Consider the following 14,365-nt stretch of genomic DNA (forward strand, 5'->3'; position numbering starts at 1 on the left):
GATTTGGGGACATGGGGGGGGGATTTGGGGCATGGGGGGGGGGTTTGGGGACGTGGGGGGGGGGGTTGGGGACATTGGGGACATGGGGGGGGCGTTGGGGACATGGGGGGGCTTTGGGGACACCAGGGGGTTGAGGGCATGGGGGGATTTGGGGGGGCTTTGGGGACATGGGGGGGGGATTTGGGGACGTTGGGGACTTTGGGGACATGGGGGGGGGCGTTGGGGACACTGGGGACATGGGGGGGCTTTGGGGACACCAGGGGGGTGGGGGCATGGGGGGTGTTGGGGACTTTGGGGGGGGGTGTTGGGGACATGGGGGGGGGCATTTGGGACACGGGGGGGGATTTGGGGACGTTGGGGACATGGGGGGGGGCGTTGGGGACATGGGGGGGGCGTGGGGGGTGTTGGGGACATGGGGGGGCTTTGGGGACACCAGGGGGGTGAGGGAATAGGGGGTGTTGGGGGCTTTGGGGGGGGGATTTGGGGACATGGGGGGGGGATTTGGGGCATGGGGGGGGGGTTTGGGGACGTGGGGGGGGGGTTGGGGACGTTGGGGACACGGGGGGGGCGTTGGGGACATGGGGGGGCTTTGGGGGACACCAGGGGGGTGGGGGCATGGGGGGTGTTGGGGGCTTTGGGGGGGGGGTTAGGGACACCGGGGGGGGCATTTGGGACATGGGGGGGGGATTTGGGGACACGATGGGGGTGAGGGGGGGGGTTTGGGGACACCACGGGGTGGGGGGGGGGTCACGACCTCATTTTGTGTCCCCCCCCCGCCCCCCCCCCCAGGCCGTTTCCGCGCCGCCGTCCCCAGCGGAGCCTCGACCGGGATCCACGAGGCGCTGGAGCTGCGCGATGGGGACAAGAGCCGCTACCTGGGCAAAGGTGGGACAGGGACTTTTATTTTTTTTGGGGGGGGGGGAGAACCCCCAGGACCCCCCCCCACCCCCCCAGACCCCCCAGAGTCCCGGTGACCCCCCCCCGAAGCCCCCAACCCCCCCCTAAACCCTCCCAAACCCAGGCGGGCTCTCCAATCCCAACGACCCCGTAGGATCCAAATTGGGTCCCCAATGACCCCAAAGACCCCCCCACCCCCAAAAATGGGTGGGGGGGGTCCCAAAAAAGTGCCCCCCCCCCCCCCCATACCCCCCAGGTGTGCTGAAGGCCGTGGAGCACATCAACAAGACCATCGGCCCCGCTCTGGTGGAGAAGGTGAGTGCGTGGGGTGGGGGGGCAAAAAAGGGGGGGAAAACCCCAAATTAGGGAGGGGGGGGGGCAAACCCTAAATTTTGACCCCCCCCCCCCAGAAAATCAGCGTGGTGGAGCAGGAGAAGATCGACAAGCTGATGATCGAAATGGACGGCACCGAGAACAAATGTACGCCCCTGTGCCCCCCCCCCCGCCTTGCACCGTGCCCCCCGCCCCTCAAGGACCCCCCCCACACTCAATCCTCTTCTTCTCGCCCCCCCCCCCGCAGCCAAATTCGGGGCGAATGCCATCCTGGGGGTGTCGTTGGCCGTCTGCAAGGCCGGCGCGGCGGAGAAGGGCGTCCCGCTCTACCAGCACATCGCCGACCTGGCCGGCAACTCCGACCTCATCCTGCCCGTGCCGGTAACGCTGGGGGGGCGCGGTGGGTTTTGGGGGGAGTCATTGTTGGGTTTTGGTTGGGCGCCGTTGGGTTTTGGGGGGGCGCCGTTGGGTTTTGAGGAGGTGTCGTTGGGTTTTGGGGGGGTGCCGTTGGGTTTTGGGGGGTCATCGTTGGGTTTTGGGGGGCCCAGTTGGGTGTTTTGGGGGTCTCTGTTGGGTTTTGGGGGGGCGCCGTTGGGTTTTGGGAGGCATCGTTGGGTTTTGGAGGGTCATCGTTGGGTTTTGGGGTGTCGCCGTTGGGTTTTGGGGGGTCATCGTTGGGTTTTGGGGGTCATTGTTGGGTTTTGGGGGGTCATCGTTGGGTTTTGGGGGGGCGCCGTTGGGTTTTGGGGGGGCGCCGTTGGGTTTTGGGGGGGCGCAGTTGGGTTTTGGGGGGGCGCAGTTGGGTTTTGGGGGGGTCGCAGTTGGGTTTTGGGGGGTCATCGTTGGGTTTTGGGGGGTCATCGTTGGGTTTTGGGGAGTGATAGTTGGGTTTTGGGGGGTCATCGTTGGGTTTTGGGGGTCATCGTTGGGTTTTAGGGGGTCGCAGTTGGGTTTTGGGGGGGCGCCGTTGGGTTTTGGGGGGGCGCTGTTGGGTTTTGGGGGGTCATCGTTGGGTTTTGGGGAGTGATAGTTGGGTTTTGGGGGTCGTCGTTGGGTTTTGAGGAAATGCCGTTGGGTTTTGGGGGGGTGCCGTTGGGTTTTGGGGGTCATCGTTGGGTTTTGGGGGTCATCGTTGGGTTTTGGGGGGTCATTGATGGGTTTTGAGGAGGTGTCGTTGGGTTTTGGGGGGGTGCCGTTGGGTTTGGGGGGCATTGTTGGGTTTTGGGGGTTATAGTTGGGTTTTGGGGGTTATAGTTGGGCTTTGGAGGGTCATTGTTGGGCTTTGGAGGGTCATTGTTGGGTTTTGGGGGGGCGCTGTTGGGTTTTGGGGGGCATTGTTGGGTTTTGGGGGTTATAGTTGGGTTTTGGGGGTCATCGTTGGGTTTTGAGGAGGTGTCGTTGGGTTCTGGGGGGGCGCCGTTGGGTTCTGGGGGGTCGCTGTTGGGTTTTGGGCGGGCTCCTTTGGGTTTTGGGGGGGCTCCTTTGGGTTTTGGGGGGGCGCAGTTGGGTTTTGGGGGGGCGCAGTTGGGTTTTGGGGGGGCGCAGTTGGGTTTTGGGGGGTCGTCGTTGGGTTTTGGGGGTCATCGTTGGGTTTTGAGGAGGTGTCGTTGGGTTTTGGGGGTCATCGTTGGGTTTTGGGGGTCATCGTTGTGTTTTGGGGGGTCATCATTGGGTTTTGGGGGAGCGCCATTGGGTATGGGAGGGTCGCCGTTGGGTTTTGGGGGGTCGCTGTTGGGTTTTGGGGGGTCGCTGTTGGGTTTTGGGGGGTCGCTGTTGGGTTTTGGGGGTCATCGTTGGGTTTTGGGGGGGTGTCGTTGGGTTTTGGGGGGGTGTCGTTGGGTTTTGGGGGAGCACCTTTGGGTATGGGAGGGTCGTCGTTGGGTTTTGGGGGTCGTCGTTGGGTTTTGGGGGGTCGCTGTTGGGTTTTGGGGTTCATCGTTGAGTTTTGGAGGGTCATAGTTGGGTTTTGGGGGTCATAGTTGGGTTTTAAGGGGTCATCGTTGGGTTTTGGGGGGCATCATTGGGTGATTGGGTCTTTGGGGCGGGTCATTGGGGCTTGGGGGGGTCATTGGGTTTGGGGGGGTCCCCGTTGGGTTTGGGGGGACTTCGTTGGGTCATTGGGGTCTTGGGGGGGTTAATTGGTTCTTGGGAGAGTCATTTCATCTTGGGGGGGGTCGTTGGGTCTTGGGGGGGTCATTGGGTCTTGGGGGGGGGTCAATGGCTCTTGGGAAGGGTCATTGGGTCTTGGGTCATTGAGTCTTTGGGGGGGGTCGTTGGGTCTTGGGGGGGGTCGTTGAGTCTTTGGAGGGTCATTGGGTCTTGCTTGTTGGTTCTTGGGGGAGTCATTTCATCTTGGGGGGGGTCGTTGGGTCTTGGGGGGGTCATTTGGGTCTCGGGGGGGGTCATTAATTTTTGGGTGGGGGTCATTGAGTCTTTGGGGGGGTCGTTGGGTCTTGGGGGGGGTCAATGGCTCTTTGGAGGGTCATTGGGTCTTGGTTGTTGGTTCTTGGGGGAGTCATTTCATCTTGGGGGGGGTCGTTGGGTCTTGGGGGGGTCATTTGGGTCTCGGGGGGCGTCATTAAGTCTTGGGGGGGGTCATTAAGTCTTGGGGGGGGTCGTTGGGTCTTGGGGGGGGTCAATGGCTCTTTGGAGGGTCATTGGGTCTTGGTTGTTGGTTCTTGGGGGAGTCATTTCATCTTGGGGGGGGTCGTTGGGTCTTGGGGGGGTCATTTGGGTCTCGGGGGGCGTCATTAAGTCTTGGGGGGGGTCATTAAGTCTTGGGGGGGGTCGTTGGGTCTTGGGGGGGGTCGTTGGGTTTTGGGGGGGGTCGTTGGGTCTTTGGAGGGTCATTGGGTCTTGGTTGTTGGTTCTTGGCAGAGTCATTTCATCTTGGGGGGGTTCGTTGGGGTCTTTTGGGGCCATTAGGGTCTTGGGGGGGCGTCATTAATTTTTGGGGGGGTCATTAATTTTTGGGCGGGGTCATTAAGTCTTGCGGGGGGGGGGGCCCCCCACCCCTTGCCGGCCTTCGGCCGCGTCTCCGCCGTGCCTCTCTCCGGCGCTCCTTACCCCTCGGGTTTGGGCGTGTGTGCGCGGGGGGGGGGGGTCCGAAACCCCTTCCCACGCCCCCCCCCCGACCCCATTAACCCCCCCCCAGGCCTTCAACGTGATCAACGGGGGGTCGCACGCCGGGAACAAGCTGGCCATGCAGGAGTTCATGGTGCTGCCGGTGGGCGCCGCGTCCTTCCGCGAGGCCATGCGCATCGGCGCCGAGGTCTACCACAGCCTCAAGGGCGTCATCAAGGCCAAGTACGGCAAGGACGCCACCAACGTGGGCGACGAGGGCGGCTTCGCCCCCAATATTTTGGAGAATAACGAAGGTGGGGGGGGTTTCGGGGGCGGGGGGGGGCTGGGGGGGCGCGCTACTTTTAGCGCCGCGGTTTTGGGTTTCGCCGCGCCGCGGTGGAACGAGCGCCGGTGGCCGTAACACGAGAAAGGCTACGGGGGAGGGGGGGGGGGGGGTGGAAAGGGCACGAGCAACGCGTGGCCCCCCCCCCCCCACAAAGGTCCCGGGGAAGTTGGGGGGGGGGGGGCGAAGGTTCGGATGATTTTGGGGGTGGTCCCGTTAATTTTTTGGGGGTGGTCCCAATGGACGCGCCCTTGGCAGTCATCAACCCCCGTGGTGGAGGAGGAGGAAGGAAGGGGGCGTCCAAATGTCCCTCTAATTTTGGGGGGTGGTCCCGTTAATTTTGGGGGGTGGTCCCGTTAATTTTGGGGGTGGTCCCGTTTATTTTTGGGGGGTGGTCCCAATGGACGCGCCCTTGGCACTCATCAACCCCCGTGGTGGAGGAGGAGGAAGGAAGGGGGCGTCCAAATGTCCCTCTAATTTTGGGGGGTGATTAATCTAATTTTGGGGGGTGGTCCCGTTAATTTTGGGGGGTGGTCCCATTAATTTTGGGGGGTGGTCCCGTTAATTTTTTGGGGGTGGTCCCGATGGACGCGCCCTTGGCACTCAAGGCCTAGACTCATGGTCTAGGAGGAGGAAGAAGGAAGGGGGCGTCCAAATGTCCCTCTAATTTTGGGGGGTGGTCCCACTAATTTTGGGGGGTGGTCCCTCTAATTTTAGGGGGTGGTCCCGTTAATTTTTTGGGGGGTGGTCCCAATGGACGCACCCTTGGCACTCAAGGCTCCCCATGGTCTAGGAGGAGGACAAAAGAAGGGGGCATCCAAATGTGCCTCTAATTTTGGGGGGTGGTCCCATTAATTTTGGGGGGTGGTCCCATTAATTTAGGGGGTGGTCCCTCTAATTTTTTGGGGGGTGGTCCCAATGGACGCGCCCTTGGCACTCATCAACCCCCGTGGTGGAGGAGGACGAAGGAAGGGGGCGTCCAAATGTCCCGTTAATTTTGGGGGGTGGTCCCGTTAATTTTGGGGGGTGGTCCCGTTAATTTTGGGGGGTGGTCCCGTTAATTTGGGGGGTGGTCCCATTAATTTTTTGGGGTGGTCCCAATGGACGCGCCCTTGGCACTCGGCCTAGACTCATGGTCTAGGAGGAGGAAGAAAGAAGGGGGCGTCCAAATGTCCCTCTAATTTTGGGGGGTGGTCCCATTAATTTTGGGGGGTGGTCCCATTAATTTAGGGGGTGGTCCCGTTAATTTTTTGGGGGTTGGTCCCAATGGACGCGCCCTTGGGACTCATCAACCCCCGTGGTGGAGGAGGACGAAGGAAGGGGGCGTCCAAATGTCCCTCTAATTTTGGGGGGTGGTCCCTCTAATTTTGGGGGGTGATTAATCTAATTTTGGGGGGTGGTCCCATTAATTTTGGGGGTGGTCCCATTAATTTTGGGGGTGGTCCTGCTAATTTTGGGGGTGGTCCCAATGGACGCGCCCTTGGCACTCAAGGCCTAGACTCATGGTCTAGGAGGAGGAAGAAAGAAGGGGGCGTCCAAATGTCCCTCTAATTTTGGGGGGTGGTCCCATTAATTTTGGGGGGTGGTCCCATTAATTTAGGGGGTGGTCCCTCTAATTTTTTGGGGGGTGGTCCCAATGGACGCGCCCTTGGCACTCATCAACCCCCGTGGTGGAGGAGGACGAAGGAAGGGGGCGTCCAAATGTCCCTCTAATTTTGGGGGGTGGTCCCGTTAATTTTGGGGGGTGGTCCCGTTAATTTTGGGGGGTGGTCCCGTTAATTTGGGGGGTGGTCCCATTAATTTTTTGGGGTGGTCCCAATGGACGCGCCCTTGGCACTCGGCCTAGACTCATGGTCTAGGAGGAGGAAGAAAGAAGGGGGCGTCCAAATGTCCCTCTAATTTTGGGGGGTGGTCCCTCTAATTTTGGGGGGTGGTCCCTCTAATTTTAGGGGATATTCCTGCTAATTTTAGGGGATGGTCCTGTTAATTTTAGGGGATATTCCCGCCAATTTGGGGGGATGCTCCTGCCAATTTTGGGGAGTGGTCCCTCTAATTTTAGGGGACATTCCCTCTACTTTTGGGAGGTGGTCCCATTAATTTTAGGGGATACTCCCTCTACTTTCGGGGGTGGTCCCTCTATTTTAGGGGATAATCCCACTAATTTTGGGGGGTGATCCTACTAATTTTAGGGGATACTCTTGCTAATTTTAGGGGATGCTCCTGCTAATTTTAGGGGGTGGTCCCTCCAATTTTAGGGGATCATTCTGCTAATTTTGGGGAGTGGTCCCATTAATTTTAGGGGATACTCCCTCTACTTTCGAGGGGTGCTCCCTCTATTTTGAGGGATAACCCCACTCTTTTTTTGGGGTGCTCCCACTAATTTTAGGGGATATTCCTGCTAGTTTTAGGGGATAATCCCACTAATTTTGAGGGGTGATCCCACTAATTTTAGGGGATACTCCCGCTAATTTTGGGGGGTGATCCTGCTAATTTTGGGGGGTGGTCCCTCTAATTTTAGGTGATGGTCCCTCTACTTTTGGGGGGTGGTCCCATTAATTTTAGGGGATATTCCCGCTAATTTTGGGGGGTGATCCTGCTAATTTTGGGGGTTGGTCCCATTAATTTTAGGGGATATTCCCGCTTATTTTTGGGAATGGTCTTCCTAATTTTTGGGGGTCGTCCCTCTACTTTTGGGGGGTGGTCCCTCTAATTCTAGGTGATGCTCCTGCTAATTTTGGGGGGTGGTCCCATTAAGTTTTAGGGGATATTCCCACTAATTTTGGGGGGTGATCCTGCTAATTTTGGGGGGTGGTCCCATTAATTTTAGGGGATACTCCCTCTACTTTCAGGGGGCGGTCCCTCTATTTTAGGGGATAATCCCACTAATTTTGGGGGGTGATCCCGCTAATTTTAGGGGATATTCCCACTAATTTTGGGGGGCGGTCCTGCAAATTTTGGGGGGTGGTCCCATTAATTTTAGGGGACACTCCCTCTACTTTTGGGGGTCGATCCCGTTAATTTTAGGGCACATTCCCTCTAAATTTTGGGGAGCGCTCCCTCTACTTTTGGGCGCTGATCCCACCGGACTCGACGACTCCCGGGGGGGGGGTCCTAACACCCCTTATCTCCCCCCCCCCCCCAGCTCTGGAGCTGCTGAAGGCGGCTATCGCGCAGGCCGGCTATCCCGACAAGGTGGTCATCGGGATGGACGTGGCGGCCTCCGAGTTCTGTCGCGACGGGCGCTACGACCTCGACTTCAAGTCCCCCCCCGACCCCAAACGCCTGATCTCGGGGGAGCAGCTGGGGCAGCTCTACCAGAGCTTCATCAAGAACTACCCCGGTACGGGGGGGTTTGGGGGGGTTGGGGGGATTCTCTAGGGGCTCGTATAGGGTTGGGCGTAAGGTTGGTTTTGCTGGGAGGCACTGGGAAGGGGTTTTTTTTGGGGGGTGGGGGGTTGCTGGGGGGTTTTATAGGGATAGGGGGTGGTGGAGGGGGGGATGGAGGTGGGTTTGGGGGGTTCTGGGTGAAATGGGAGGCACTGGGGTGAACTGGGAGGCACAGCAGGGTCTGGAGACGGGCACTGGGGAGAGCTGGGAGGCACTGGGGGGTCTCTAGGCAGCCACTGGGGAGAACTGGGAGGCACTGGGGAGAACTGGGAGGCACTGGGGGGTCTCTAGGCAGGCACTGGGGAGAACTGGGAGGCACTGGGGGTCTCTAGGTAGCCACTGGGGAGAATTGGGAGGCACTGGGAGGTCTCTAGGCAGGCACTGGGGAGAACTGGGAGGCACTGGTGTGGCTTCAGGGGCTCTACCAGAGCTTCATCAAGAACTACCCCGGTACGGGGGGGGCCGGGGGGGGTCGGGGGGCTCAAGGGGGTCGGGGGGATTCTCTAGGGGCTCGTATAGGGTTGGGCGTAAGGCTGGTTTTGCTGGGAGGCACTGGGAAGGGGGGTTTTTTGGGGTCGGGGTGGGGTTTTATAGGGATGGGAGGATGGAGATAGGATTTGGGGGAGGGTTTGGGGGGTTCTGGGTGAAATGGGAGGCACTGGGGAGAGCTGGGAGGCACTGGGAGGTCTCTAGGCAGCCATTGGGGAGAACTGGGAGGCACTGGGAGGTCTCTAGGCAGGCACTGGGCAGAACTGGGAGGCACTGGGAGGTCTCTAGGCAGTCACTGGGGAGAACTGGGAAGCAATGGGGAGAACTGGGAGGCACTGGGCAGAACTGGGAGGTCTCTAGGCAGCCATTGGGGTGATCTGGGAGGCACTGGGGGTGTCTGGGGAGACACAGGGGGGTCTCTAGACAGGCACTGGGCAGAACTGGGAGGCACTGGTGTGGCTTCAGGAGTGCAGGGCTGTACTGGGGGGGGGTCATCACCAGGACCCATAGCACCTACAGCACCCATAGCACCCCCAGAGTACCTGCAGCACCCACATAGCACCCACACCACCTGTAGCACCCATATAGCACCCAGAGCACCCAGAGCACCCCCATAGCACCCATAGCACCCATGACATCCACATAGCACCCAGAGCACCCACCTAGCACCCAGAGCATCCCCAGCACCTACATAGCACCTACAGCACCCAGAGCACCCACATAGCACCCATAGCACCCATATAGCACCCAGAGCACCCACAACACCCCCAGAGCACCCCCAGCACCCCCAGAGCACCTGCAACACCTGCAGCTCTCCCAGCACCTTCAGCACGCCCAGCACCAACATAGCACCCAGAGCACCCAGGGCACCCAGAGCACCCGGGGCACCCATAGCACCCCCCCGAGCACCCATGGGTGTCCCCCACAGTGGTGTCCATCGAGGACCCCTTCGACCAGGACGACTGGGAGGGCTGGCAGCGCTTCCTGGCGCAGGTGGACATCCAGGTGGTGGGGGACGCCCTGACCGTCACCAACCCCCGCAGCACCCACACAGCACCCAGAGCACCCACACAGCACCCAGAGCACCCACATAGCACCCATAACACCCACATAGCACCCAGAGCACCCCCAGCACCCACACAGCACCCTCAGCACCCCCAGAGCACCCATAGCACCCACAGAGCATCCGTAGCATCCCCAGCACCCAGAGCATCCACAGAGCACCCAGAGCATCCCCAGCACCTACATAGCACCTGCAGCACCCAGAGCACCCACATAGCACCCAGAGCACCCATAGCACCCATAACACCCATATAGCACCCACAACACCCCCAGAGCACCCCCAGCACCCCCATAACACCCCCAGCACCTGTACCACCCGCAGCACACCCAGCACCAACATAGCACCCAGAGCACCCGGGGCACCCATAGCACCCCCCCGAGCACCTATGGGTGTCCCCCACAGTGGTGTCCATCGAGGACCCCTTCGACCAGGACGACTGGGAGGGCTGGCAGCGCTTCCTGGCGCAGGTGGACATCCAGGTGGTGGGGGACGACCTGACCGTCACCAACCCCCGCAGCACCCACACAGCACCCAGAGCACCCACATAGCACCCATAACACCCACATAGCACCCATAACACCCACATAGCACCCAGAGCGCCCCCAGCACCCACACAGCACCCTCAGCACCCCCAGAGCACCCAGAGCACCCACAGAGCATCCGTAGCATCCCCAGCACCCAGAGCATCCACATAGCACCCAGAGCATCCCCAGCACCTACATAGCACCTGCAGCACCCAGAGCACCCACATAGCACCCATAGCACCCATAACACCCATATAGCACCCACAGCACCCCCAGAGCACCCCCAGCACCCCCAGAGCACCTGCAACACCTGCAGCTCTCCCAGCACCTTCAGCACGCCCAGCACCAACACAGCACCCAGAGCACCCGGGGCACCCGGGGCACCCAGAGCACCCCCCCGAGCACCCATGGGTGTCCCCCGCAGTGGTGTCCATCGAGGACCCCTTCGACCAGGATGACTGGGAGGGCTGGCAGCGCTTCCTGGCGCAGGTGGACATCCAGGTGGTGGGGGACGACCTGACCGTCACCAACCCCCGGCGCATCCAGCACGCCGCCGAGCTGCGCGCTTGCAACTGCCTCCTGCTCAAGGTCAACCAGATCGGCTCCGTCACCGAGTCCGTGCAGGCGTGAGTCCCCTCATTTTAATTAATTTTAATTAATTTTAATTAATTATGGCCCCCCCCGGCCCTAAAATATAACCCCCAATAGGTGTAAGCTCGCCCAGAGTCACGGCTGGGGGGTGATGGTGAGCCACCGCTCCGGGGAGACCGAGGACACCTTCATCGCCGACCTCGTGGTGGGGCTTTGCACCGGCCAGGTGGGGTGTCCCCCCCCCAAATGTCCCTAAAATGTCCCCAAATGTCCCCAAGTTTTGGTTTTGTCCCCAAAGTTCTTATGGTTTTTGGTTTTTGTTTTTTTTTTTCTCACCCCCCCCAAGATCAAGACGGGTGCCCCGTGCCGCTCCGAGCGCTTGGCCAAGTACAACCAGCTGATGAGGTGAGGGGGGGTCCCCAAATGTCCCCCGGGGGGGTCCCCAAATGTCCCCAATGGTCCCCAGGGGTCCCCAACCATCCCCAAATGTCCCCAGGGGGTCCCCAAATGTCCCTGAGGGGTCCCCAACTGTCCCCAAGGGGGTCCCTGAATGTCCTCAGGTGTCCCCAACCATCCCCAACTGTCCCCAAGGGGTCCCCAAATGCCCTCAACTGTCCCCAAGGGGGTCCCTGAATGTCCCCAGGTGTCCCCAACCATCCCTGAATGTCCCCAGGGGGTCCCCAAATGTCCCCAATGGTCCCCAGGGGTCCCCAACCATCCCCAAATGTCCCCAAGGGGGTCCCCAAATATCGCCAGGGGGTCCCCAAATGTCCCCAGTGGTTCCCAGGGGTCCCCAAATGTCCCTGAAGGTCCCCAATGTCCCCAGGGGATCCCCAAATGTCCCCAAGGGGTTCCCAAATGTCCCCAATGGTCCCCAGGGGTCCCCAACCATTCCCAGCTGTCCCCAGGGGGTCCCTGAATGTCCCCAGGGGGTCCCCAGATGTCCCCAGGGGGTCCTGAGGGATCCCCAGCTGTCCCCAGGGGGTCCCCGAATGTCCCCAATGGTCCCTGGGGGTCCCCAACCATCCCCATCTGCCCCCAGGGGGTCCCCCAAAGTCCCCAAGGGGGTCCCCAAATGTCCCCAGGGGGTCTTCGAATGTCCCCAGGGGTCCCCAACCATCCCCAAATGTCCCCAGGGGGTCCCCAAATATCCCCAGGGGGTCCCCAAATGTCTCCAAATGTCCCCAGGGGGTCCCTGAATGTCCCCAGGGGGTCCCCAAATGTCCCTGAGGGGTCCCCAAATGTCCCCAACTGTCCCCAGGGGGTCCCCAAATTTCCCCAGGGGGTCCCCAAATGTCCCCAATGGTCCCCAGATGTCTCCAAATGTCCCCAGGGGTCCCCAAGTGTCCCCCCCCCACAGCCACCACATCCCCAGGGGTCCCCAAATGTCCCCCCCCATTGTCCCCACACCCCAAAGTGTCCCCAATCCCCCCCCCACCCACCCCGTGTGCCCCCCCCCTTGAAAAACACCCCCTCCTCTCCCCCCCCCCAAATCCCTGGGTGTCCCCACGGCCACTGGGGGTGTCCCCACAGACTCGGGGGGTGCCCCACGGGTGTCCCCCCCCCCCCAAAAAAAAACCTGACCCCGTTGTGTCCCCCCCCCCAGGATCGAGGAGGCTCTCGGGGACAAAGCCAAGTTCGCCGGGCGCAAATTCCGGAACCCCAAAGCCAAATAAGACGGGGGGGGGGCACACCAAAACACCACGACCCCCCCCCCACGAGGCCACCGTGACCCCCCCGGGGATCACCGTGACCCCCCCCCTCCTCAATAAAGGCTCCAAAGCCCCCCCCCCGTTTTGTCCCAGCCTCTTTATGGCATCACACACACCGACACCATTGGGAAGGGAGCAGCTTTATGGACCCCTATTGCGCCCCCCCCCTTTGTTAAATACCCCCCCCGGGGGCTCGCCCCCCCCCCCAAAAAAGCCTACGCCGAGGCCCCCCCGGCCCCCCCCTCGTCCTCCGCCTGCCGCAGCCGCTTCTTGGCCCGGATCTCGTTCATGGCCTCCTCGATGGAGCGCGTGTCCCGCTTGTTGGCCACGGGCACTGGGGGGGGGGGAACAAAAAATGGGGGGGGGGGAGGACAGGGGGTGAGCGGGGGCCCCCCCCCGGCAAGGGAGACCCCGATGGGGGCCCCCCCGTGCTGAAGGGAGCCCCCCCAAAGCAAGGGAGACCTCCCCAAAGCAAGGGAGACGTCCCAAAAATAAGGGGAGCCCCCCAGTCAGGGGACCCTGGTGCCCCCCCCCAAGGGAATTACCCCCCCCAGTGCCCCCCCCCAAGGGAATTACCCCCCCCAGTGCCCCCTCCATGGGCAGTGACCCCCCCTGGTGTCCCCCCCATCCAAGGGAACTGCCCCCCCCTCCTTGTACAATGCCCCCAGGGGTATTGACCCCCCCCCTGTGCCCCCCCCCAAAGGAACTACCCCCCCTTGTGTCCCCCCAGGGGCAGTGCCCCCCCCCCCCAAAGGAATTACCCCCCCTGTGCCCCCCCCTGGTGCCCCATTGCCCCCCCCAATGCCCTCCTATAACCCCCTTAGCACCCCCCACCCCCAATACCCCCCCTCCACCCCCCCAGACCCCTCCCCCCCCATACCCCCCCCCATTGGTGCCCCCCCCCGTTGATGCCCCCCCCAGTGCCCCATTGCCCCCCCCCATGCCCTCCTATAACCCCCTTACCACCCCCCCCACCCCCAATACCCCCCCTCCACCACCCCCCCCAGACCCCTCCCCCCCCCATACCCCCTCCCTGTGCCCCCCCCAGCCCCCCCACACCCCCCCCATGCCCCCCCCAAGTGAACTACCCCCCCTTGTACCCCCCCCAATGCCCCCCTTAGCACCCTCCACCCCCAATACCCCCCCTCCACCACCCCCCCCAGACCCCTCCCCCCCCCATACCCCTCCCCCATCGGTGCCCCCCCCCCTCTTGATGCCCCCCCCGGTGCCCCCCCCTCACCGCAGCCGTAGGCCTTGTTGGCCTGCATGGTGCGGGCGGCGTCCTTGGCGGCCTGGCAGCCAATCAGGTGCCGGTATTTGTCCTTGTAGTCGCTGGGGGGGCCGGGGGCGGGGCCCGGATCCAGCTCCGCCTCCTCCTGCTGCGCCGCCAGCTCCTGGGAGGGGAAAGGGGCGGGGCTTCGGTGGGTAACGCCCCCCACCCACAAGCCACGCCCCCTTTGATCCAAGCCCTCTTTAGCTTCAAGCCACGCCCCTTTTGTCTCAAGCCCCGCCCCTTTTGGCTTAAGCCCCTCCCATTTTGCCTTAAGCCACTCCCCCATTGCCTTAAGTCCCTCCCCCTTTTGCCTTAAGCCCCTCCCCCTTTTGCCTTAAGCCCCTCCCCCTTTCACTTCAAACCCCTCCCCTTTCACCTCAAGCTCCACCCCTTTCAATTTAAGCCCCCTTTGCCTTAAGCCCCGCCCCCTTTGCCTTAAGCCCCGCCCCTTTGCCTTAAGCCCCTCCCTCTTTCACTTTAACCCCCCCTTGACTTTAAGCCCCTCCCCTTTTGCTTCAAGCCCCGCCCCTTTCACTTCAAGCTCCTCTTTTTATTTAAGCCCCGCCCCCTTTTCTTTAAACCCCACCCTTTTTGCATTTGGCACCTCCCATTTTGTTTAAGCCCCACCCCTTTTGCCTTAATCCCCACCCCTTTTGCCTTAAGCCCCTCCCCTTTCACTTTAAGCCCTCC

At 61.6% G+C, this 14,365-nt stretch overlaps 2 protein-coding genes across 2 annotated transcripts; one reads left to right on the forward strand and one right to left on the reverse strand.

Annotated features, from left to right (window-relative positions):
- Positions 1 to 793: 793 nt before the first annotated feature.
- LOC309891278 (beta-enolase) lies at positions 794 to 12,477 on the forward strand. The gene is made up of 10 exons (XM_082785647.1): positions 794 to 885; positions 1,154 to 1,212; positions 1,308 to 1,377; positions 1,478 to 1,611; positions 4,385 to 4,607; positions 7,779 to 7,976; positions 10,524 to 10,725; positions 10,808 to 10,916; positions 11,037 to 11,095; positions 12,297 to 12,477. The coding sequence occupies exons 3-10, from the start codon at positions 1,347 to 1,349 to the stop codon at positions 12,364 to 12,366; spliced, it is 1,026 nt and encodes a 341-aa protein (XP_082641773.1). The 5' UTR covers positions 794 to 885; positions 1,154 to 1,212; positions 1,308 to 1,346; the 3' UTR covers positions 12,367 to 12,477.
- Positions 12,478 to 12,606: 129 nt separating this feature from the next.
- On the reverse strand, positions 12,607 to 13,796 carry SPAG7 (sperm associated antigen 7; the record flags this gene model as incomplete). Its single annotated transcript, XM_082785648.1, has 2 exons — positions 12,607 to 12,736; positions 13,643 to 13,796. Coding segments are annotated over 2 exons (273 nt in total), but the record flags the coding sequence as incomplete, so codon positions are not given.
- Between the last annotated feature and the right edge of the window lie 569 nt (positions 13,797 to 14,365).

The sequence above is a fragment of the Aythya marila genome (genome assembly GCF_965140915.1).
Source record: "Aythya marila genome assembly, contig: HAP1_HAP1_SCAFFOLD_74, whole genome shotgun sequence".
Lineage (NCBI taxonomy): Eukaryota > Metazoa > Chordata > Aves > Anseriformes > Anatidae > Aythya > Aythya marila.

Coding starts and splice junctions, on each gene's coding strand:
- LOC309891278 (XM_082785647.1), top strand. CDS start 1,347: ATGATCGAAATGGACGGCACCGAGAACAAAT. Junction 1,378..1,477: donor GGACGGCACCGAGAACAAAT/GTACGCCCCTGT, acceptor CCCCCCCCGCAG/CCAAATTCGGGGCGAATGCC. Junction 11,096..12,296: donor AAGTACAACCAGCTGATGAG/GTGAGGGGGGGT, acceptor CCCCCCCCCCAG/GATCGAGGAGGCTCTCGGGG.